This window comes from Chlamydotis macqueenii, chromosome 1 (genome assembly GCF_036417535.1).
Source record: "Chlamydotis macqueenii isolate bChlMac1 chromosome 1, bChlMac1.mat, whole genome shotgun sequence".
Taxonomy (NCBI): domain Eukaryota; kingdom Metazoa; phylum Chordata; class Aves; order Otidiformes; family Otididae; genus Chlamydotis; species Chlamydotis macqueenii.
This window is the reverse complement of record NC_141556.1, coordinates 56,661,705-56,686,963: the sequence shown is the minus strand read 5'-3', so window position 1 is coordinate 56,686,963 and position 25,259 is coordinate 56,661,705. Positions and strand designations below refer to the sequence as shown.

General features: G+C 41.0%; 2 protein-coding genes across 2 annotated transcripts; one reads left to right on the top strand and one right to left on the bottom strand.

The window, feature by feature from the left end:
• The first annotated feature begins 1 nt into the window (after window position 1).
• LOC147602111 (uncharacterized) lies at window positions 2–21,447 on the top strand. Its single transcript, XM_086745780.1, is given in 10 exon segments — window positions 2–161; window positions 15,985–16,070; window positions 16,073–16,162; window positions 16,164–16,244; window positions 16,246–16,296; window positions 16,299–16,348; window positions 16,441–16,495; window positions 17,028–17,099; window positions 20,954–21,094; window positions 21,370–21,447. Coding segments are annotated over 10 exon segments (864 nt in total).
• Window positions 2,373–25,222, bottom strand: DMC1 (DNA meiotic recombinase 1). The gene is made up of 14 exons (XM_086752930.1): window positions 25,129–25,222; window positions 13,095–13,185; window positions 12,426–12,470; window positions 10,484–10,630; window positions 10,096–10,178; window positions 9,441–9,493; window positions 8,494–8,535; window positions 7,176–7,248; window positions 6,446–6,537; window positions 5,531–5,604; window positions 5,318–5,432; window positions 4,404–4,464; window positions 3,755–3,871; window positions 2,373–3,070 (listed from the first exon to the last, which is right to left on the bottom strand). Exons 2-14 carry the CDS (start codon window positions 13,149–13,151, stop codon window positions 3,001–3,003), a joined length of 1,029 nt encoding a protein of 342 aa, XP_086609056.1. The 5' UTR covers window positions 13,152–13,185; window positions 25,129–25,222; the 3' UTR covers window positions 2,373–3,000.
• Between the last annotated feature and the right edge of the window lie 37 nt (window positions 25,223–25,259).

Genomic DNA, 25,259 nt, shown 5'->3' with positions numbered 1-25,259 from the left:
AATGGCGGCCGCTGCCCCAACCCGCTTCGGTTACGTTACAGGCGGCTCAGCGCTGCGCAAACTGCGGCCCTCGAAAATAGCTACGCCTATTCCTGGAAGCCAGCTACGCCCTAAGAGCGCTTGGCGAAACACTGCTCCGCGCGGCAGGCGGGTTACGAAAGGTGCGTAGCGTTCTTTTACGCGAGCCGGGCCGCCGCGTGATGAAGGGAGGGAGGAGAGTAACGTTCTCCCTATTCCTCAAAGTCCGTTACGCAAGAAGTTAACCCCGTAATCCCTTCTGGACGGTAGGGAAAACCTAGGCCAAGGCGTACGTTACGTAAGTACACGGCGTACGCGAGTGGCGTAACTCAGGCTGGCGTAGGGCAGGAAGAGCCTGTGTGTTTTGCGTAAAATTCTTCCGCGGATCGCGCGGGCAGGGTTGGTGGAGGGTCGGAGGATTACGGTGCTGTTGCAGCGTAGTCGGGTTTGGAGAATACGACCTTTCGCCTCCGCGCCCGCTCGGCCCGTGGAGGATGGCAGCGGGGCCGTGCAGACAATAACGGCGGCCCGGGGCGGCGGCGGGGGCCCGGCCCGGGGCAGCGGAGAGGGATGCGGCTCCTCGGGCCTCCGCGACGGCGCCGGCGAGGCCGCAGGGGTGCTGTGGATTTGGGTTTTCCTGCACTTTTTTTTTTTTTCCCCTTGGCGGATGACTCGGGGGATGTTGGCGCGGCGCAGGGGCAGGAGCGACAGCAGCCATGATGTCTGCGTTCACCCGAGTGCCAGGAGGCCAGGAGAAAACGGCCTAACGGGCCCCAAAATGGGTCGTGTCGGCAAGCCCCGGTCACACACCCCCTTCTGCAGCTGCAGGAGGTTCGTGGAGTACTCGAAGGACAGTGGGCATGGCACACCGCATTTATGGCTTGCTAGCATTGGACTCCCAATTGGACTCCCATTGGACTCCAGTCTCAACCTGAGACTCCTAGCTGAAAGATAAAATAAGCCAGAAGGCAGTTACGTGGCATAGGCCGTAAGTTCTTTTGTGCTGTGCTTACATTTGTAGCACCAACCAACGCGTAGCCAGCGGGTCTGACCCAGCACAGGAAGTCACCACGTCTGGGTGATGCGTGTACAGCAGCCAAACCAAGGCTTGGCTCAAAACGCAGGTGTGCTATTAGCAGGGCTTTCTGGGCTGTCAGATTATCAAAAATCAGTTACATTGGCAGAAGAGATAGTGAATCTTCTTTACTTGCAGACCCTTGAAACAAACAATAGCCTGTAATGAGATACAAATTGTTCACAATTTTAGTTTTACTTGCTCTATGCATGTATGGCATATGTGAGAAAGCAAAAAGCAATCCTGGTACTTAAAATAAAATATTGGACAAAACTTGGGCCTTTCTAAGTGGGTGGGAGGGAGGGAAGTGACACTGTAAGCTCTCACTGACGCTCGGGTGCTTGGCCACGAATGCCCTGTGTGGGAAAGACCGGCACATGGAAAGAGCTAGATGTTACACGAAATAACAGCGGCTGATTCATTCCTGGCTCTCTCAGACCAGCCAACCTCCCTGCTTTTGTCTCTCTAGACTTCTCTCCACTGTGAAAAATAGTGCTTAACCTCAGGAAAATTATCAGAGGTACGTTAAGAAACCGCTCAAGGAAGGCAAACTTTCCAGCTCTGTCACGAGGTAAAACCCAGCTGCAGGGTCAGGCTTTTCTTGGATGAATTTCTGGTCATCACTGCCCTTTTACTCCATGTTATCTTAGATGCATTAGTTAATCTAAATGAAGAAATGCAGTGAGGACAAGCTCTCTAACCAGACACCAAAGTTAGACCCATTCTAATTAGCATTTTTATAGAAGAGGACAAAGTAAGGCTTTCCCTTAAAGCATCTAATAGATAAATTGAGTTTATTTTAACACAGGCAATTCCATGAACATTAGAGGTAAAGCAAAATGAATTGGTATTTTGTCCCCTGATCCCCCATTTCTCTCTTTACTTCTGGCTGCTTCTTTTGCCCCTCTCTGTGACGTCCATCTCTGGCTAGTTTGGAGCCATGCCGGTGCTGGCTGGCCTGCGGGCACACTCTCTCAAGCTGAATCAAAAGTGCCTTTCCCTCGGTCTAAGTACCAGTGCCAGCCTCTCTCCCCTATCTAGACACTGGTTTTGTTTTCTTCTGCTTTTTAATATTTACATTTAATATTATTTAATAATAATCTTTCGTATTCTTACTTATATTAGGAGACTGACAAGGCAATTATACAAAGTCTGTTTCTCTAGAGAACTGGACCCAAGGGTTTAAAATGTTGGGTCGCACCGGGTTATTTATCTCATGAAAGATCAGTGAGATTCCTGAGAGCAGGGTTTGATTCCAAGCACCCAAACACAAGCAGAGTGCTGTTGTAATTCATAATCTTTATTTTTAACTTGAGTAAGAACAGTTTTAAAACATTCTCTCCCAAAGGCAGAAAATGCCAAATAAAAATACAAAAATTATCTAGTCAAGATAAAAATGCCTAAAAACATATTTTTAAAGTAACTTGTTCCTCTGCGGTACATGAGAATCCATCAAGTTCTTGGGCTGTTCCTCCTGCCACTGCCTTTCCATGTATTTATGTCAATTTTATAACTGAGTTTATTCCCATTCTGTTCCATTTCACACTATTAAATTCTACCACATAGACACTCTCTTTGAAAGAAACTAAAAAAGAGTATATTAATCTCATGTGAAAGGACAGCTTTGATTTTCGCAAAATATAGGAAAAGGATTCTTTGAACGATTCACAAGCTTATTTCTTAAATCTTTGCTGAAAGTTCAGTTGAAAAACGAAGATCCTAAATTAACCAAATTCTATTAAGATCAATAAAACTGAACTGTACAGAGTTCATCCCAGTGTTCTCCCAAAATATCTCAAATGGTTCCCAAAAGACAGAAATGCAGCCAGGCAGTTGGTGACCTTGCACAGATCTTCATCCCAACTGTCCGGGTGGTTTTCAGCTGTACGTTTATATCGGTTTTCAGCCTATTCTTTGGCATCCCCAATCCCTCCAGCAGTTATTGCAAATGTGGCTTCATTTTCAGGCATCTCAGGGCTGCGGGGGAAAAAAAAAGGAATTAGGAGCTTGTGGGTTTCCGCATGTTAAATGCAGTTGTGAAACAGTCCCCAAATGTAAATGTAAGCAACCTGGAATACTTCAGCATCTTTACGTGCAAGCTGTAGAACACAATCGATATTATCACGATCAGAAAATGTGAAATCCATCTCTTGGAAGACGACAAGCACAAGGCAGAGGAAGGAAGAAGGTGCAGGAGAAGGAAAGATTCTGTCTGGGCAAAGTCTCATTTCAGTTTCTTAGTTCCTGACCAGAAACACTGGTCTCTCCATGCAGTTCCAGTAGTACAATGTTTAATGACTTGCCTCTGCCATAGCTTACCAGGTAAATTGATACTCATTTTGTCAGCAAAACTTAGTAATTTAACAGCTCTGGAGTTTTCCTGCCAAGGGACCACCAGTCTGACCAAACTATTTGATGGTCTTCTTTGAGAGATGATAAGATTTGTGATGAAAGATTATATAATTGAATGTATGCGATACGCAAGACAACTATAAGTCTGTTAATTACTTTGTCCTTTCAGATTTTCTCTCATTACATCCAGAAACTTGGTTAGTTTGAAACCATGAATCGGCTGTCAGGCTATTAAGTTTCAGTGCCGTGAACTTTGCCACCTTACAGTTGCTTGCAGAGCTTCCTTCCTGTGAAGGAAAAGTGATTTACCTGTCGTATATCTTTGCAATACGCAGCTCCCCTCTCCCTTTCCTCAAGCTAATCCTGGTAGTCGAAGCGTGAGCAAGGATGTGGCCTCCAATGGGCTTTTTTGGGTCTGCCTGAAAGCTAAATTCGCAAGAAAACGGTGATGATTCACTGGGCAAATTCCATAGGTTAATACTGTGATTAACTGTCAGATGAGGCACAGTGAACTCAGTAATGAATAATAAATAGGTAAATATATCAAAAAAGCACACTTGCGTCAAGATAGGATGTTGACATGCTCAATGCTGGCTTACTTTTCCTCTCGTTAAACTCAAGCGGCTCAAGAAATACAAGCGTTAAACTTCGTATATAAGCTGCTCCAAAAGAAAATGAGGTGATTTTTCAATACTTTTTATGGCTTGTTCTCTTCGTTCAAGTCACAGTGAAAGAAGCCATCGGGCAGCACATAAACATAAAAACCCTCATTACAGGAACTGAGAGAAACCTATAGGTGTCATCCATGAATGATTCATCATATCAGAGGGACCAATGACCAGTCTGAACCTTCATTTTGGGGCCTCTTGCTCCATACAATCTCAATTCTCATCTCTGTTATGTATGTAATACAAAAGAGAAGAGATTTTTAAAAAGGGAAGGAGAGAAGCTGTCTTACGTCATGGTTGCTCCTGGATCAGCAGTCATCTGGTTGGTCACAAACACAGCCACATTATATTCTGCAATAGAAAACGATGGAAAGAAGGTGGACTGTATCCAACTAGAATGTCAAAATAGTCACCCACCCATGGTAAAAGAAAGGCTGCTGCTGAAGCACTTCAAATTTCAAATGAAAGAGAAGCAAATATTCTTTATGTCTGATGGCTGGAGTTAATCAGGAGGCAGCCTGAATTTGCTCCTGTGTGACTTTAGCTGTGATACTTATGCCAAAAAATGGGCACTTTTCAGAATTCCACTGAACAAGTCTTTCTCAGTTCCCATCTCTGTTGGATCCCTGCTGTCCGCCCACTCTCCCTCCCTTTGTTTTTGTTTGCACTCTTTTTGGTTTGCTGCTTTTTTTTTTTTTCCATTTGCAGCATGAAAAAACATTTACTGATTCCTCATCAACATTTCTGAGACATTCCAAAGAGGAGGAACCCTATTCATCCTGTCATCATCCTTCAGAGCACTGCAAAGTACTGGGAACATAGCAATGGGCACGGCTTTTTTATCTCTCTGTGCTTTCATCCTTTTTTATATTCTTTGTGTTTCTCATGTATTTAGATTGTCAAAATTGGGGAAGACAATTTATCTTACTGGCTATTTGTCCAGTTCTACAACCTATTCTCTCATTGAAGACTTCTCTTAACAGTATTTCTAGGAGAACTATAAATGTTGAATAGTTCTAAAGACTCCTTAATCTGTCATCCTGAAATAATATATTATCAGTTTGATCTTTTTGGTAACTGATAGAGGGGTGTGAAGTCAAGAAAGATTCCTGGGCTAACGCCTGATTGATCATACACTTGGACTACAGCTACTGTTTCAGTAACCCCAATCCATGTTTTCCAAATTTTGCGATGGTTCCCTTACCTTCTGATATTTTTTGGAGCCTTGACAGCATCTGAGCCAGTTTCTGTTGTCGTTCAGCCAACTCTCCGCGACCACTGAAATCCACACGGAAAAGTGCCATTATGGAGTCAATGATCTGCATTATAATTACGCTAGATAAGTCAATATAGTGAAAGAAAATGGGAAAACTTATTCTGAAAGCAGTAAGCGCACAAAAGAAAAACTGTTTTGTACCAATAGCTTGAAGATACCAGCTTCCTCATGGAACTTGGCTGCTACGTAGTCAAGCAATTCCATCTGATGCTCACCTGGTGGGAAGTACAGTTGCCAAATGAAATCAGGACCAGAAAAAAGCTCTGAAGCAACAAAAGCCTGAGTTTTTAAATTCCAATTTAAATGCCTGCACTGTTTATGTTTTCACTGCCAGCAGTTTTAAATCCAGTGCCCAGTAGCAAGCTACTTCCACAATAACCAGCAGTGCCTGTGCTTCTGCAGGTTCCAGTTTCGATCTCCCCAGCTAACAAAACTGTGAAAATCTTCACACAAAGCTATGCATGAAGACAACTTTATCGTTGTGTTAAGAACTGAAAAGCAATATAAACATTTGAATTTAATGTTGAATTAAATGACACATAGGAGTTACATTAATTATATTATACTTTTTCATATTGTACTCTCAAAGTTAAAGTCCCATTTTAAACTTCCTTGAAGTTTTAATGCAAAGTTTTATGACAGAGTATGTTGGAGCTCTCCCTGTCAAGTTCCATTCACAAGATCATAGAGAATTTCTCAACAGCATTTATAGAATTAGCTTACATTCAGGCAATCGGGGTTACATTAATTGGTGCTTCTCTCACTAAGATGCTATGCTGACACTCGTCATATACATGGCAGAGTTAACTTGATGTTGAGGCAAACTGCAAAACTTTGTTGTTTATGTAGTGCAGCTGGGCTGGAATCCTTACAGAGAACAAATCTGCTCAGTGTACACCACCAGAAAGAGAAAATGGAAGCAACCTTCTTTTGTTATCAACAAAACATTCTTTGTGATCCTCAGTAGGCAATCTCAGTTATTAAACTGAGAACTATTAAAATGAGAGCCTTAGAGAAAAAACATAGATACCATGCCAGTTGCAATAATGGTCTTACTAGTATATGCACGTGCATACAGCACGTTGTCAAGTACTGCATCGTGGTCAACATTGAAGCGATCAGCAATGTCACGGAGACGGTCTGGCCGGCTGACATCAGGTAAAGTTAAGGATTTCTCTTTGTACAAACTATACTCTGAAAATAATAAAACTCCATTCCAAAATAGAGCTATGGAAAAACACAGAAGTATGTTTATTTTGATCCTAGAGAAGACTGACTTTTTCTCTTCACACTGCCCCAAATACCCTAAAGACATTTTAGGCCAGACAATAATTGGTTTGTGTTTAGGGTTTGAGGTGGGGCATTTGACATATGGATATCTGTGCTCTAGGAATTCAGCTGTGAGCAAAACCTATTTATACACAGTCTACCACAGATACGAAGTGTGAAAAATAGTGTTTAGTACTTAGATGAATTTATCTGGAAGTAAATTCAAAAGCTTATATCACCTATACCATTATAAAGAAGGCATATTAGATCTAAAAAAAAAACCAGTTAAGATCAAATCTGTATTCTAACTCTATTTTTTACAAGTTGGATTACATCAAAAGACAGAGAAGAAAGTCACTGTGTTGTGGGCCACTACACACTGTGCTCTCCAGGCCTTCTGTGTCAGTCGTGTTAAAACACATGCAGGAAGCTATCTGGAGCCTCCTACTTGCTTATAACAAAATGAGCTGTCCTTCCAGCTCACCCTACCTGCAGCTTTCAACAGTCCAAAAGATACAAAGTGTTTTCAGTATCAATGAAGATAATCTTTCCACCTGTGTAGCCGTTTGGTCCCGGAAGCTGAGCTGTCACTACAGTGAATCATAGAAGATCAAAATGAAAAAGTGGGAAAAATATTTTCTTACTCCCTCTATTACTATTCCTTAATAAAATATGACTGCTTATTCATATTACAAAGAACCACCAGTTTTAATCAGTGTGGAAAGCACGAGGATCTCAAGTCTTACTGCCAGCTTCAGAAGAAACTCAAGACACTTTTTCTCAGCTGGGTATCAGATGAGATTTAATTAATGGTGTCAGAGTTGTGTTTTACTCAGTACTAAATCTGTATATTTTATATTGAAAATAGGAAAGGATATTATTAAGAAGTTCTTACGCACAAAGCATCCTTTTAATCCTCTGCCCAAATTAATAGTATTGATTTAGTAGGGTTTTTTTCCCAGCTGTAACTCATATGATCAAAAATTCTTTGGATATGAATTTTTCCTGATATGTGAATAGTTACTGATTGTGAGTTTAGCCTCTTTGAAGTGAATAAGCTAAAATACTCAGTTCATTCAGTTGTAATCATTCATGCAAAAGGGTATGACTCTGCTGACCATTAGACTGTACTAAACAGAAGAGGCCTTATTTTTCTAGAAGGTGCTATAATTCCCTTTATAATATAGGGTTTATTTAAGGGAATTTTTGCCTATCCAGTGTCTGGCAACTATATTCCAGCAGCATTAGTAGTTACATTAGTTATTATTAACTACTATTAGTAATAGTAGTTAATATTATTAACTGGGAAATGTTCATATTGGGAAATCAGAGTCCTACTGTATTTGGCATTGCCCAAACACAGCAACTGCCAAAGTCTTTGTTTATCCAATTGCTGTCAGCCAGCAGCAGGCTTTCAGTGCCCTTTCAGAATGTCATATTCAGCAAAACCTCTTGAAACCAGGAAATTAAAAGAGTTGCTGAAAAAGCATCTTGCCTTTGCCCTTTTCTGAGCAAGGCCCCTGTCCACCTGTAACCCATACCTGTGCTTTGCTTTTCCAGATGGTGTGTTTCCCTGGTTTCTCTAAGGCGGTCTATTATCTTCTCTCTCCTTATGCCAAAACTTACACTGATGTAAGCAGTATTAAAAAGTAATCATTTCTATGAGTTCTCTACTCAAACTCAATGAATGGAGGTAAGAGTCACCACGGCCTGTTTCACTGTATTTCCAGAGGTAAAAGATTCTGACTTGTCTCCACATGTTTATTTCTGATATAGTTGTAAAGAATGGATTCACTGAGAAGAAATGGATGTGCGTTATAAGGTAGTACACCTACCACAAAGGGTGTGAGACAGCTGGGTTTTCCCTGTCCGGAACTCTGTTAAATAAAGAAAAAGAAAAAAAAAAAAGTTTTTCTGAGTTTGCCAGATTCAGGAGTTACTGCAGTTAGAAACACTCTTACTTACAAAATTCATCTCTATCTCTACCTTTTAAAGTCATTTAATCCCAATTTATAAATCATATTCTCTGCAGTAGAAATGTGTTACGTGAAAAGCAAAATCTGAAATGCTTTAATTTGATCACACTTGACTGCTGAGATTGTTTATTCTTTTCTGTGTAGAAGTTAAATACCACAGGGCACTTGTGGAAAATTGAGGGAAGGGGAGGAAAGAAGTGGTTGACTCACTGACCTGGCCCAGTTTCATTTTCAGTAAAATTATCAAGGAGAAGCTTATGAGTTTATTAATCTCATTATATCAAATCATGTCAGTGTCCAGTTTCTCTTTTCTAAAGGGAAGAGTACTGTGTTTTACGAACTCTTCTTGTTGCTGTTGAAGTGTTAACCACTAACTGATCAAATTTACTATAATAATAGCTTAATTGTGATTTCAAAATCTTGTATGAAATGCAGTGTATCCTAAGTGTACATAAATAAAATATCTTTTGTGGCAGTTTTGTTACTGGAAAGGAACACAGCTTGCATCAGGGAAATCTTTCCTGTATGACATATGTTAGTAATAGTATTAAAAATGCTATGTTGTACTGAATCAGCATGCCCCAAGTCTAATAATTACTCAGCTCAAGCTTAGTCTGCAAGCAAATGAAGAGGAAAAATGGGAAAATACTTAAGAGAAGTGTATTCTTTCGTCTTACCCTTATGCAGGTACTCATCTTTATGACTACAGTGTGATAAGCTTGATAGAAGTAATCCATCTTTATTTAAAATCTCAAGTAAGTTGCAATTCTTTGTTCAGTAATACTCATTTAACGTGGTTTTCTCACCTCCAAAGGCCTCAGTGATTGCCATACTTTCAATCCCACCACCCAGAAGTTTACTGGAGAAAGGGAGAGGATTATGGTATAGTTAAACCCCCAAAAAATCATAACAGGAAAGTAAAAAAGATAAATTTTTGCTACTTTAAGAGAAAAAAAAAAGCCCCTCACTTGATGCATTAAGTGCAGGGCACTAAATGGTCACTGGTTCATAAAGAACTAAGTGTCTCAACCTTCCTTTCTGTGTGCAAGAGAAAGAGCTATAGAAATCATTACTGGAAAGAAAAAAAAAAGAAGAGAGAAAATACCTTTGAAAGGGTAACATTCCATAAAAATATCTCAAGGGAGGTCTTGAAGACTTATAATTTTGACCTGAGACCTGCAGGTTGTTTTGACTAGGTGAAAAAAATGATGATACGTTCAGGATTTCTGGATCCCAACTCTGTTTATGTACAATGACTGTACAAAGTCCAGTCTCCCCGCAGAAAATGAGTTGGTTTTGTTGCTTACTGACACAGGCATCTTTGAGCCAGCACTAGCTCCAAAGGCAAGGTAACCTACGTGTCCTAGCTGAATATTTATTCCTGTATATTTTTGTGTCTCGTTAAGGACAATAAATATGACTGTTTGGACTAAGGAAGGATTTAAGCAGAGATAAGCTTACTCAAATTCTTGGCTGCCAGTAGTAATATGAAATACCATCTTCCGTTTTTCACTGTACTCAAAGGCAGTCAGGAAGCCTGGTTCCTAAGGAAGAGCAAAGAGAACACAAGAAGTTCATTTTAGCTTTAAGCTGCAGGTAAAGTGCAATGTCCCACCTAAATATTTTCTCTCCACTCCAGCCTCATTTACACAGGCTGGGTATGAAAAGCACCACAGCGTTTGTCTGGTTGTTGTAGAGTATAAAATATTATACCTTCAGAGTAACAAGGGGAATGATTTTCAAAATTATCTTGATGGTGTGGTGAAAAAAAATCTGTTAAGAGAAATGGTGCACAGCATTTTGGAGAGGCCAGCATAAATTTAAACTATCAAGAAAGTGATTGGCTTACAATCAGCTTGTTTGCAGCTTCTTTAATCTTGTCCACTTTGGCCTCTGAAAGCCCTTTTACATTGCACAGTGCCCGTCTTGTGGTCATCTGGATTCCTTTGATGGTGCAGATCCCAACAGCCTTCAGTTTTTTAATATCTGCTACGTTCTGTGAAGAAAGTTGCCTTCTGTGAGAACTCATGACAGTTAACAACTAGGTGAAGTGGATCTTTGAAAAATGTCTTATTATACATTCACATGCATGTGTATTTTCACCAAGAAAGAAACAGATTGACAGCAAACTCTTTGTTATGACAAACAACAGAAAATTTTGAGTAATATTGGTGTGAGGGATCATGGTGCAGAAACATCCTGGTGCTTTTGAGAGAAAGGCATCTTGGCTCCAGTTGTATTTACTTGTCCCTGTTCGGTGCCAGTCTTTCTAGATCCAAGCTGGTAGCAAAGAAACAGTACGGATTATTTCAGATAGCGTGGAGCCCAACCTAGTACACCCTGTAACACTCAATCTGTCCTTGGTCCCTTAGCACAGATAATCCATAAACTAGATAATCTGATCGTGGATCATTGGGAGCTGACTCGCACGGATCGTCGGAAACTGACTGTAACTTTGTGCATGTTCACAGCATCTTCAGGCTTGGTTGTGCTAATCTGACTCTCTTTGTGGCCACAGAGTCAGATTTAGGAAATATTTCTCTCTCTACTCCTAGGAAAAACAAATCTAAGCCACAAAAACTATTTATTGAAGCAAATGAATTTAACACATAATGGGTCATCGTATGTTCACGCAAGGATTTTAACTAGCAGAGTGGAGAATAAAAACTTCCCCTGGGGTGTGGGAATAACCACTTGGAAGGAAGGAAAAAAAATAAATAAAAGGAGCAGGAAACCCTTATTAAGTGAGAAGTACAGCCTAAGTCATTATTCTTTATTGTCAAGATCTTTCATACCTTAGCATAATTATCTGCATACCATGCCTCATTTGACAGTGACAGGCTAGTACAGCTCCCTTCCAGTTCAAGAGGCCAGCCTCTTCGGTCATCTTGTTAAATTTTTAACACAATAATTTCTGTATTTTTCCTAGGTTGTCCCCATAGTTAGCACTCCCAACCTCATGATCCTTCTTCAGAACTCTCTTTAAAACCGTCAATTATTTGCCAGTTTAAAAAGTTGACAATGATTACACTGCTGGCATGCTGAGCCTAGTAACTGCAGTGCTGACTAATGCTGTTTCACTGTGTCTGTGTGTGTCGTCGCCCCCCCTCCCCCCCGTCTATATCTGTCTTTAGTAATTTATATTAGAGTCAAATCTTACATTACTTCGGGCAAACCCAACTTTTGATTCTACTTCTGTAACACTGAATGTAATAGGGTTCCCATCCATGAGACAGTCTCCTGGATAAACGTATAATAATAGTAATTCAAATAAATAGGCAGTGTTTATGTCAAAATAATGATGATGATAACGACTATAGGAATTCATATTTGATGAAGAAAACTAACCACTTATTTCTCTAACTACTAATATTTTCTTCACTCCCACTCTACCCCCATCACCAGCATGCTGAAAATAGTATAGCAGCAATTGTCACAGTGTAATTTCACATGCACCAAAAATGCAAGAGTAATTACAAAGATTGGCAGGAACAGGAAGTAATCTATCACACAGTTTTCAAATAAATTAGCAAGTAGTTGGTTTTTCAAGAGTGCTGGGTGCTAAATACTTTGAATATCTTGCCACTTTATTTAGGAATCTGATGGGAATGAGATTTTCTGAAAACCTGTCTTATCACCAAAGGCAAAATTTGTCTTCACATGACTGATTTAGAATTTACTGCAAGGAGGCACTTCAGTTATTTTTATCAACGTGTACACGCTTTTGGAAATAACCTTACAGTAGCTTTACATGGACAATTCTGTGCAGTGAAGTCATTGCTAATACTTACAATTCCATGCTTCTGTAGCAGGTCAATATCCTGAAAAAAGGATTCCTAAAAAAAAAAAGCAGAAAAAAAAAAGATTTTTCTTTTCCTTGTAATTACATCTATCTCACTATATGCCTGTTTCAAATTTGTAAACATTTAAACTGTTTTTCGTAATAATACATAAGTTGTTGCACTACCCAAATAAGGGAAGCCAAAGTGATCCAAGAGGGCCTACACATTTCCATTCACCTTCTTCATAAAGTGTATCTTCACAGGCAAGCAGTCCTCTGCTGCTCTAATAAAACTTGTGTTACGGTTGTCATCATCTTGGTTCTTTCCGACACAGTTTCTCAGCCTTTTCAGGCTGATGACCCTCCTTGGAAGCATAAAATTAACTGATAGTCCCCTTGCATTTAATATAGAAGAATAAAATACAAAGAAATAATGATAATCCCATTAAAAACTGTGCTTAGGTTTTGAAAGGTTAATGAAGAGTACTTGAAGAGCAAGGCTGTACAGGGACTAGGAGAATGAGATTTTCTTGGTATTAGACTGGAACAAAATTCTAAATGCATTGAACTCCCTGATGGTCTTCGGGGACCTCCTGTCTCTCCATGGATTTCTTAACGCATTCAAAATACCTTCAAACCACATTTGCTGCGCATACTTTTCAATCAACCATAAAGTTACCTCATCATCCTGGTATCCTGGTTCTTCTTGGACTACTTGATCCTCCATGGCCTTCATCGTGAAAGAGCAGGCAATAAAGTATTGATCACTACTGAGAAATGCAAAACAAAGATAGTATTGGGGTGACAATAAATGAGTAAATGACTGTAGAAGGACTTTTAAGAAGTCCTGGAACTACAGAACTTTCTCAGTATGCCATCACATATGGATTTAAACTCAGATTCTGCTTCCCACTCCTCGTTATCTGACCTTCCAGACCAAAAGAAGAACATCTGCTGCATTACTCGCTGATGAACTAGTTTGGCTAGAAAGGGTTTAACAGGTATTAGGAAAAAAAGATCTCATTCCCTTGTGAGAATCTTGGGTCAGACTATGAGTTTGGAGGTGGGAACATTTTAAATGATTAATCATTAGTGGAATTTATTCTGGTAAGACAGTTAAAGGCCAACAGTATTTTTACAACAAAAGTCAGCATAGTTGCAGGCAGAATGGGTAATGGAAAGGCTGTGCATCTCAGCTTCCCCGTCTTTATGTGACAGAAAGCCCACAAAACAGTGCTATTGAACAGGCTACAACTCCTTAGTCATATATTTTGACAGTAGACTATAAAGCTGTATTTCTTGCTGGAGTTCAGAATACCTAATAAATGTTAAAGACATGCAAGTAATGCCTGTAAGAAGTATGCTTGCATGAAGAAAATAAGAGAAGGGTAATAAAAATCTGAGGCTTTTGTTATGCAAAAACATATACAGAGAGCTTTTTTCATGGTTTTTCATGGTTAATTTGTGATGTCTGTACTCCACTATAGCTTCACTGCCCTCTTTATGTGACTTCCTATAAGCAAGGCCTGAAGGCAGAACAAGCATTTATTGATAGCATGCTTAAATAAAAAGCAAAATATGACCTCCTTAAATTTTATGAATGCAAGAAAAAATGAATACAAATTAGTTTGTTAGAAATATGATCTTATAACCTACTGTATCATTTCTGTGATTCTGTAAATGGATAGGTTGCTTTTGTCTCAATTGTGAGCTTGCTGTTCTAGCTATGGCTGATCAAAAGTTTTGTAAACTGCCTCATGTGTGTATTTATGTTTGCTCGCTCATCCTTGTTAATAAAATCCATTAAAGGTAAGGCAGGTTTATTATGAAACTGCACAAGATGGGCGAAGTCTAACACAGGACAGGATAATCTGCAAATAGCTTGTTTCGGCTTCTAAATGGATACGTAAGGTCTGCCTAATTTGCTGCAAGAATCTTGTGTATACAGAGGCTGGGAGAAGTGAGAAAGAAAATATTATAATTTTAGAATGATCTTATTTGGTTTTGGAGTGAAAATATGATGGAGTAATTTCTTTTAGTATCTAATGAAAATATTGCTATAAAATCAGTTGTTTCTGAGAGTGCCAGGACGTATTTAATTTCTATTTCAGAACCCTGACAATTATGGAAAGAGAAATCATGCCTTCACATCATGCCTTATATCAATCAGAAAAATAATTACAGTAAAGCATTAATTAAAAAATACTTGAAGATATTTTAAAACTCCCTTAGGTTCAAATACTGAAGGAAGGAAAACAAGTAATGCAAAAGGCATTACAATTGTATTACAAGCCCCTTCTCCATTAAGAATCCTCTTGAAATGTATGTAATGCTGCACTCCAAGCACAGCTGAACAGGTTGTGGGATCGTTCATCCTTAGGCAATTGGCATCTCATAGCAGAAAAACAAGGCAGACCCAGACCTGTGCCTTCCTGCAGGCTATGAGGGAAAATGGGGGAATTATACCACACCCTACTAAAAGCTTTAGGAATGAACAAAAATCCTCCTCTTTAGTGGAGAGTCCTCCTGTGGCTGCTGCGTTGGCGCACCAAAGACCCAGACGATTTCAGGCTGCCACTGCCTGCAATGAACCAGATAAAAGGGTGAAAGCCTGAGACAATGCAGCGAATCCATGAAGAAACAAGGACCTTTGCGGGGAAACCCAAACACTTTTGTGCCACCTGGGGTGCCCTGCTGTTACTGCCCCGGGAGCTAATTGTGAGGATATGCAGGCAAGACCTATGTGCTGCACTCTTTTCGACAGATAACTGGCACAGGCCGTTGCTGCGACGGGGACCTGGCCCCAGGCTGGGTTTAGTGAGGTTCGGAACAGACAGAAACATGGCGGCTGACTTGACTGGAGCCTGGGCCCCATGTTAGGGGAGAGGAGATGAGACCTGGCCTGAGGGGCACCGCGATAGAATTTCACATCTCTTGACTCAGAGAAAAATAAATAATTGACCATCCCTCCACACATGGATTCACGTGGCTTTTCCTGGCCAGCTGCCTTCCCAGGGGCTGCAAATTTCTGTTCCCACAGGGTGAGGCGCCGCAGAATTTCCCTCCCCGCAGAACACAACTCCCCCTCAAAAGGACAACAGGAGTTAAAACATCGCTCGTCCCCGGGCACCTCCCGGAGCGCGGGGCTGCAAGAGGTCCCCACACCCCAGCGCGCAGGCACCTGAGCTCCCTAAACCCCTCCAAAGCTCCGCTTCCCGCCCGACCCGGCGCTTTTCCCGCCGGAGCGGGGGAGGAGGGAGGGGCGGGGCGCTGCCCTCCCGCCAAAACCCGGCGGCCGTTGGCTGCCGGGGCGCGGGCGCTGGCCTGCCGCCAGAGCGCCTGCGCGCGGCCGCGGCCCGCCCCTTCCTCACATCGCCCCCGCCCCCTGAAATCTAGTGGAATTATTGTCTTCAATCATTTTATCTTCTGAAATTTATCAACTCCTACATTTGCCATCGCCGGGGAATACTGTATGACCCTTAACTTCACATCTGGCAAAGACAGGCTTAATAAAAAACACGGGTTTGGAGGGCATTCAGTTGAACACAGCTCAGCTTTTATTTTGTCAGGGTGCCGCACAGATCTCTTCCTAAACAAGGCACACGGCATTTTTGGATTGGATGGCCAAAACCTGGCAGAGAGCGTCTGTTTCCAAAAGCCGGGAGAGAAGTGACTCGCCTGACATCAAAGGATGAGAAAATGAGGCTGAGTCATATGCATGACTTAATCTGCTATTTTAAAAAGATGGAAAAGGTGCTGCTTAGGGTATGAACACTTCTACAATTCTCCAGCCTTCTGGGAGGCCGTGTTTGGAAAGCAATCACCTGTTTTTGCTGGGCCCTGGTAGCACAGTCGGTCTGGGACTGCACCAAAAGGAGACGCGGGTGCAGCCCTCAGAGCAGGAGACGTTGCTGGCTGCCCCTCGGGATCCCCGCCCTGCTGAGGGGGGTGGTGAAGCCGAAAAGGCTAAAATAAAAGAAACTTAATAGTCCATGTAACTATTAAGCAGGTATTCTTTATTACAGCGCCAGGCACACAGGGGATCGCTCCTCGAAACGTGTGCAACGTGTTAAGGAACAGGTACAGTATTTATGCATCATAGACATACATATTCATAGAATTCCCACGGACTTGGTTATATATTAATTAGGTTTCCGAAAAATCATTATCATAACTTTCCTCCCACGACAGGTTATTTCCTGGTCTCTGTGTCCATCTCGTGTCTGTTCTCAAGAGTCATAGTCTCTCTGGTGGTCGTTCTCTCCTCCTTATCACTGTGTCCAGCTGCCCGGGTTCAAACCTTTGTCCTGCTTTGTTCTTGCTGCCAGGGTGGTTTCTTGCTGTTTCCAATTTCCTTGGTTTTTCCACCCTATCAGTTGGTTCTAAACTTCTTAAGTCCCCTTATCTTGGTCTCAGCCAGTGTGTCTGTACCCCCTCAGGGTGTTCCCATCTAACTTACCTTAGCTCTTGCTAGAGCATCCTGAAAGTATCTCGTTAGGTTAAGTTTATCACTCTGCTGTTCTTTCTCTCAAGGTCAGTAAATCATTGATCACTATTTATCAGCTTGATTCCTTAGTATTAACCCCTTCTTTCAGTGGGTTTCAGATGACAGAAGGAATGGGAGCAGCATCTCAGCCTGTTTCAAGGTGCATGTGGAAGCTTCCTCACCCTCTGCCCGTGGGAGGTTGAGAGGGCACATGGGTGTTGTCAGTGCTGGCCAAGTTGGGAAACCAACCAACAAAACCCACAGCCCCTAACCATCAGCAGGATGTGCTCGCAGGGTCCCCAGTTGAGACATGAAGCAATTTATATAAGTAACCTAAAGTCTAATCCCGGGTGCCCAAGGCTTTGTCTATACAGAGGAACTGGCTGGCACTGCTTTTAAAACCAGCATTATTCAGCCAGAGCTATTCCAGAAGAGCACTTAGGCAGACAGTCCTTTAAAAACAAATTACTTCACAAAGTATGCTTTTATTCCAGAACAGAATGCACATGCAGAGAGTGATCCCTCTGGGGCTGCGGAACAGTTCTGCAGCAGCTAATGCCTCTGTAAACAACCTTCCCTCCATTATCCTTCCCGTTTGTAAAACAGTTCTCAGAGGGGTCAATGAATGCACAGAATCTAAAGATAATTTCCCACCCCAAAGTGCTACTTTGGGCAATAGATTACATTCTACATCTTCAAAATGCTGTGTGATCATTAACTGCTCATTCAGCTTCCAGCTGGCGCTGTGCAATAACCCCACATACCCCATCAGACGACACACCAGCCAAGTGAGCCCAGGCATCCCGGAGCCTGCTCCTTCCCTCTTACAGGTTCTGCTGCTGATCAGTGCACCTCCAGCTGCGGGCGAGGCGCTGGCAGTGAGATACACCGCTGTGATCTGCATTTCTGCCCACTTGAGATCTTATACCAGTTTGGACAAGACAAGACCCAAATCAAACAATTACAATAGAAATACTAAGTATCCAGCTGATTTTTTCATCCCCACAAACCATTTTAATCCATGGTTGCAGTAGGGAACTCATGTGGGGTTTTTTGAGTTGGCTGGTTTTGATTCAGATTTGTGTGGATCAAATGGACTACCGTCAAATATGCAATCTAATGCCCTCTCTGAACTTTCAAGTTGTCAGTTTGCCTGTTCTTAACCAGGACAGAATAATCCCATATTTAGCCTTCCCTTATATAACCCATGAAGATTCAGCCTGGGATACGAGCGTAAGTTTATGTCTGAATTGTTTTGGAATAACTGTGCCTTCTGGTTTCCATAGGAATGCATTCCACTTACGGTTGGTCCCAGACAAAGATGCAGGAATTTCTTCATATTCTTCAGCTCTCCCTTCTCTAGCAGCAATTGTTTGTTTGGGTTTTTTTTCCCCGTAAAGTTGAAAATACATGTTTAGTGGGGAGAAGGGAAGAGAGAGAAGGAATACTGAATATTTCAAAGGCAATCCAAGTATTAACAAGGTAAAAACCTTCTTATGTCTCCTACAGCAAAGGAATATACAGAGTAAAAGTCCAGCACCACTTTGGAAGTTATGTTAGCTATTATATCCCCAAAATTACCCAAATCATGATAGCCTTGCATTGATGTCTCATTTTACCTGCTCCCTTACTCAGTTAGAATTAATGATCACGGGTTCCTAAACAAAATCTGACAAAAACCTCTCTGCAAGGAAGCGCCAAGCAAACAGATTCCACCTCAGTCAGTCTCAGGGAAAGGCCATGCTGCTTTAATGTGCCCCATGGAATTTGTACTAACTCCACACCTCACAGCCCACTCCTTCTCCGTACCTTCTGAAAACCCCTGTTAGCTAATGGGTTATACCTCTAGCAAAAGAAAAGGATAACAGAATCAAATTCAGATTATCAGAACACATTAGGATAAATCCACACAAACTTTTGTACTTAAGGAATTCTTGCTTATCTTTTTGTTGCTTCTGGTCCAAATGTCTCATTTATCTGGAGTGCCTCTGATAACACTTCTTTGAACGCCATGTCCATCTTGTGAATGTGCCTGAAACTCTGTCTGCATATGTTGGGCAGACTAAGTTTTCCATAAAGGAAACAACCTTGCTTATGTTTTCCTTCTCTTTGGTCAGAACTAAGAAAGCTGTATGCATATGATGGGTCTCAGGGCAGGAGTGGCAAAATATCAGACCAGCCAAGCTTCATCGTTCAGACTGGAGCAGCAGGAGGGCTCCATTGTTAAAATGGAATTACTGGAAGGAATAAAGATGGTACTGTGAGACTGAGTGATGTGTCTGTCCCATTCTTGAGATCCTTAGTCAAAGCCTTGACAAAATACTCAATATGACACTGTTGGGAGTGATCCTACATTAAAATGACCCAGATTTTGCCACCTCTAATTTACCTGGACTTAGTCATTAAGGATATGGTATAGGATTAGTGATCTCCCTTCTGTGTATCAAGATGTCCTGCCCAGACCCTGGTTCAGCATTGCAGCTCTGGAGGAAATGCTGAATTAAGAGGGCTGTACCCATTGATATTAAAGAGGTGCCAGGTCAAGTCAGGACTACAACAGGTTGGATGTGACTGGAGAAGAAAAGATGCCAGAGATAGCTTATTAATATCAAAACATCAAATAGAAAATTCAGGCATGGGTATTCTTCTAAATGAAAAAAAAAGAAATAATCTGTATATCAACTATGGAAATGCAGTAAGTGATAGCAGTCCAAGCACCATGAGCTTAATTTTCTTTGGGATTATTTTAATAGGTGATTGTGAAATAAGTAGTTCTTAATATACAATGAAGGATGATAGTATTTTTAAAAATGCAGACTGGAATAAGCAAGGCCACTTTTAAGCTCTGCAAAACCTAGTTAGAAGAGGCTTTCTGGAGACACGCATCAGTGTATCATATGTCTATCAAAAAGACAAAGGAGGCAACAAAAGCAGTCCCTTCTGAGAATGCACACAGATTTTTTTATTTAAGACAAAAAAAAAAAAGCAAACTAGTAAAAGGGAACAATAGGACTGAAAGGAACATCAAGAGATTATCTCGCTCAAAGCAGAATCAGCTAAATTTGGCAGATGTTTGTTTGCCTGGGGAAGCTGTGGATTTTCTTTTATCAGAGGTTTCTGAGAAAGAACCAGACAATTTCAGTGCTTTACTATCTTTGCCATTACCCTTGTTTTCCACTGTTCACTACGTAATGCAATTTTGTCTGTAAAAATACGCAATATACTTCAGCTAACTTGTAGTTTTAAAAGGTCAGATAACGGGAATTCTAATTCTTGCATTCTTGTATTTTCTACCCCAAAAGAGAAAAAAATCACCAGTTCTAAAAAAAACCTGCTCAAATCTGATGCATTATCTGTTAGCGTGTACAGCTTGCTCTTACCTTTCTCAGCTTTTGGGGCTAACACATTGTGACCATGTAGCCCTATAATATAGTACTGCCATTCTCAGTAATTTGCTATAAGTTTTGTACCGAATTTGCAAGGACCGAGGCTTCTCAGGCTTGCTTTGTTTGGACTTCTCTTGACCTTTCTGTACCTTTGTTTTACTTGGTTAGCTGTGAACAGCAGCTTCCATAATTGACCAGGTCTATGGCTAATCTGTTTTACTTCTGTTTATCTGTGTGTGGTACAGCCATCCTTTTTTATCAACAGCAATTACAAACAGTTATTCTACATAGAATGACAGATTTGTGACTAGCACAATGATGCAGTGTAGAGAAATGCAGGCCTGGTGCAATAGCAGAGGTCTTGAGAAATGGGGACACAAGCCATGGTGCAGAGGAGTACAGGCAAATGAAGATAACAGGCAAGGCACAAGCTTAGCACTGGAGACCCGGTGGCTATAATCAACTCTCCAGTGATCAGTCAAAGAAATGCTGACCTGGAGTGGATGAAACTGGTTTTAGGGGTAACAAAGAGAACATAAAAATAGCAACTAACATGCAATAGGCACCATATCCATAAATCAGATGTAGCATGGTGCTGCAGACCAATGAAGAAAGGTGTAAATGCGTGCTAGCAAATACGTTAAAATGACACCAAGTGGATCCTAGAGCGAGGAAGGAGAAACCATCAACATGAATATCATATTCTCCCAGCAAAGGACTCCAGATGCTGACAACTCTCCATATCACCCCCCGCACACATACCAGAATGAAACCACCAACCTTACAACCCGCAGGAGCCGTGGAAGGGTAAGTGAAATACAAGGAAAAGGGGTAGAAGCCAAGAAGTGTATGTATTACCATTTTATAAAAGTATTCTAACTGCATTATTCTTCTTTCTCTTTCTGTAAGTTTTATCTGGATCAATAATCATTAGACTCGCAAGATTTCAATTATACTAACAATAAATTCTTGGCTTTAATTATTTGTAAGGTGGGCTTCCTATTTGTCCTTAAAAAACCTTCCGATGTAGCAGTGTGTCACTAACTAACGGCTGACATACCCTCTTCTAATTTCGCTGGTAGCTTGATCAGTTAGAAGAAACTCAAGGACTGCCTGAGCTAAAAAGCAGACCAGTAGCAAAATGGACAGACATGGATTAAGTGCATATCCTGGTTGTAGCTAAAATTCAATCCTTTAGCATCTTTCACTGAGCACATTTCTATCCTATGCTAATACATATTAAAAAAAAAAGAAAGAAAAAGAAAAGAAAAAGAAAAACCAAACACAAACCTATTTGAAAGCAGCTTTTTCATTTTTAACAAATAATTCTTCCTGCTTGGGAGGCTGGTGCTGTGACATTCATTTATTGATCTCTGCACAAAAATCTCTATTGCAAGAAACGAAATGCAGTTGGGGAAATATATAACTCTGAATCATGAAGTGTGTACTTTGGGAGATACAGATCTTTTTTAAACTGGGAGAGCTTTCTAAATAGCTTTTGCAAATTCAAAAATAACTGCTCTTGACTAACTCCACATACATAGATTTTTGTTCTGGAATAAGTGCATGTTGTTCTACTTTAGCTTAATCAACTATGATAAACGGGAATAACAAATTAATTATGAAATAAGACTGCCCACATATGTAGCTTACTGGGAGAAGTAATTGCAGTTACATATATCTTTATTCATTTGAGTTGACATCCAAGGTCAGATAAACTTTACCAGTGTTTTCTTCATTCTACTTTTATTTTCTATTAAATTGTTATCAGTCTTCAGTCGATGACAACGCCACTGACAAGCTTGCATTTCAGTTAAATCTCAGTGACAGACTTGGTCAAAGTCCATGGGTGAATTATCCTAATTTCACTAGGTAAACCTGAAGAAGTGACTAAATACTCCTCTGCTCGCAGATGAAATAGGGAGCCACCACCCAAGGGAACGAAGCACATAATACAGAGGCACTAGGGCCAGGCCCGAGCGGCCTGCAGAGCATGGCCAGGCTGGCACATTCCTCCTAACCAAAGTCTCCTGGCTCTCAGAGTTAGCCAGAGCTTTGGTCTGAGCCAGTGGGGCATCATGTTCTCCCTTATCTAGATGGCTTTGCATTTCTCCTATTTGTATCCACTCTGGTGCTCATCTGAACAGAAAAAAAAAGAAGATGGGATCAGGCAGCTGGAGGATGGGGAAGAGAGACAGGGAAAGACTGCCCCAGCAAGGTGTTGGATCAGTTTTGCCGTTTGGTGGACTCCCACCATTCCTGTAGACAGAGGAACTTCTCTGACTGAATGCAAATGCAGGAGGTAGAATTTGTCTGGCGGCTGCTGTACACATTGGTGGATGCAGGAAAAGAGAGAGAAACAGTAGAGGATGCTTTAGGAGGAAGCTGAGGCAGAAAACTTGATTTAACTGCAGTAACTCCTCAGAAAGGGAGTTAAAACAATAAAATTGCTCACGGATGGATCAACCACGCTACAGAACACAGGACTGTGTGTGTATTCTTCACACCAAAGAAATTCTGACTCCTAATACAAACAAGCTGGAAGTACTGCAAATATTGTCTTTACTGTTATGGCCAAAAGAGTTAATGCTTCTCTAACTTATTCACATACCAGCATTGAGAATTAATCTGAAGAAGACACAAAGCAAAGCCACTTTATCCATAGAACACAGGAGAGTGGAGTTTTCAGTGTTACAGCTAAAAAAAAGCATAATTCATTGAATGTTTTTTATTTCCTCCCTATTACATTCTAGCTCAGAAAAGCTGAGTGCTTCTCTTGTCAAGTAGGTTGAATAATGCCTTTGAGTACATGGCTCTGTTTTGTACTCAGGATAGCATCTTCATTGGCATGCTTCAGAAAGAAGAATGTATTTAAAGTGCAGCTAATAGAAAATTTTTAATTTCCAGGACACAGCTGAATTCACTGGTCACATCAAAGAATGGCATTTTACAAGAAAAACATTTTTAAACTCACACTTGGAAGAGGTTCAGCACTGGTATTCAAGACATTTCTTCATTAAAAAAAAAAAACCCAAACTTTGAAGAGCCTCTACTTGAAAAACTTAAAAATCATTTTCACAGGGTTTCCACATGCCTTATAAGTTTGGAAAAGTTAAGGCTTTCTAGCTCAGCCGCTTGGTTGGTAGCAGCTTTTCGTTTAAACCAGCCACGCTGCAGAACTGAACATGCTCTTCTTTTGGCCAGTTTTCTACTCTTGGCTTTGCCTGCTGCTTCTGCAACTGAGTTTGTATGTAAACCACAGAAAAAAAAATAATCTTGCTCCATTTGTATTCCATATGTTTGCCAGGCTAGTGGCCAGAACAGATCATGAGCAGTTTGTTTTTCAAACTTGGATAGGCATTGACTGCATCATCACGCAAGTTATTTTTAGCTTAGAATAATATTTAGACCTTGCAGGAGTTGTAGTCAGCTTTAAAATACTTTGCTTGATTTTGCAACATATAGATCCTTAATTTTCAGTAATGGTCCAACTAATAATTTAATAAGACAGCTAATAAGACAGAGGAGTAGGTCAGAGTTTCTGAGATCAAATTTCACATATGACCTCTGTTCTTAGAGCAATGAGTATGAGACAAGTAGGAAATCACATTACACTCAAATCTTTGATTTCAAAATAGTATTCAGTAATGAACTGCAGCCATGAGATGTTCCTAACTGGCCAGCCGCTGTTCCCCACTCCCAGCTATCACAGTGCTAATGCAGCAAAAGCAAATTGGAGAATAACAACCATATTTCATACTAGGCATTTGTAAGGAATGACCAAGTGGCCTTAAAGGAACTCTCTCTCAACTAAAATTGTCTGCAAATCAGCTCAGGAGAATGAACTATCCGGGTGGAGGATTTTTCTGGGTGTTGGCTTGAGGAGGAATTCACATATATGTGATAGGAAAAAAAAGGCAGGGAAGGAAATTCCAGACACAGCTAGAATAAATATGTTCCTAAAGAGCAGCTGCTAAAGGAGGCCTGTTGAGAAGCACACAATGCTATGAGACTAAAAATATATCCAAAGCACTAAGGTTTGGAAGCTGTACTGGTCAGCAGTTCAACACAACAGAACTTGTTTCAGCTTTCTTAGAGGACTTGCTTCCAGAGAAAGGAGTAGAGTCCTCTCACTCATTCTTCTCAGGAAGATGAAAGGTTTTAACGGGGGACAGGGAAGGGACCTTAGTGGCTTAGGGACAGAATCTGGGCAGAAAAACAGACAAAAAAGCAACACTAAGACATGCAAAGCAATCCCACTTCCACACTCCCTTTACACAAGCAACTACGCTTAAGAATCTTTTCTGTATTGCAGGGCATATGTGGATGCCAACACGATCAGATATGTCAGCGGGAGAGAGAAAAATTCACTCAATCTATCACTTCATCTCCCATCCTTCTCCAAACAGGGCAGCACCTCTCTAGGATTAGGTGCTATTTTTAGTCTTCTAGTTTTAAGACTGCTTCCAAGCACTTTCCTTCTTACCCTTTTTAAGCTTTGCATCTTGGGTGTGGAGGTCTGAAATATTAAATATTAGCAGTCTGGATTCCCCTCGCCTAGCACATGTCAGTGAATCCAATACCCAAGGAACTATTTGCACTGATTAGGCACAGACGAGGATACAAACACAAGCAGCTTTGATGGGTTCCAGCTGTCGAGGATTGACAAACATCCACACATATATGTACACACAATCTCCTGCTTCTCGTATGGGGAGCACATATTATAGCATAGCAAAGGCCTTCAGAACAACAAGCCTGCACAGTCTTAGTAAAATAAATAATATTTTACCTTTTCTTCCCCATTCTATACCTGGAGACGTCACTCTGTTATATTTTACCTGTTTGGACTTGGAAGACTCTGCTTGTTTGATGAGGTTGGTACTCGCTAGAAGCTTGTCCGTGTCTCAGTTCCTTCAAGAAAAATGAAAGGCAGAAAAACTTTGAGTAATTTACCCTGTTGGTAGGATCA

What these genes read in the sequence shown, in the direction of transcription:
- DMC1 (XM_086752930.1), bottom strand. Translation starts at nt 13,151, where the DNA reads ATGAAGGCCATGGAGGATCAAGTAGTCCAAGAAGAACCAGGATACCAG. An exon ending in AAGCTGCAAACAAGCTGATT is followed by an intron (nt 10,179 to 10,483) that starts GTAAGCCAATCA and finishes GCTCTTCCTTAG; the next exon opens with GAACCAGGCTTCCTGACTGC. An exon ending in ATTGCAAAGATATACGACAG is followed by an intron (nt 3,071 to 3,754) that starts GTAAATCACTTT and finishes TTTCCCCCGCAG; the next exon opens with CCCTGAGATGCCTGAAAATG.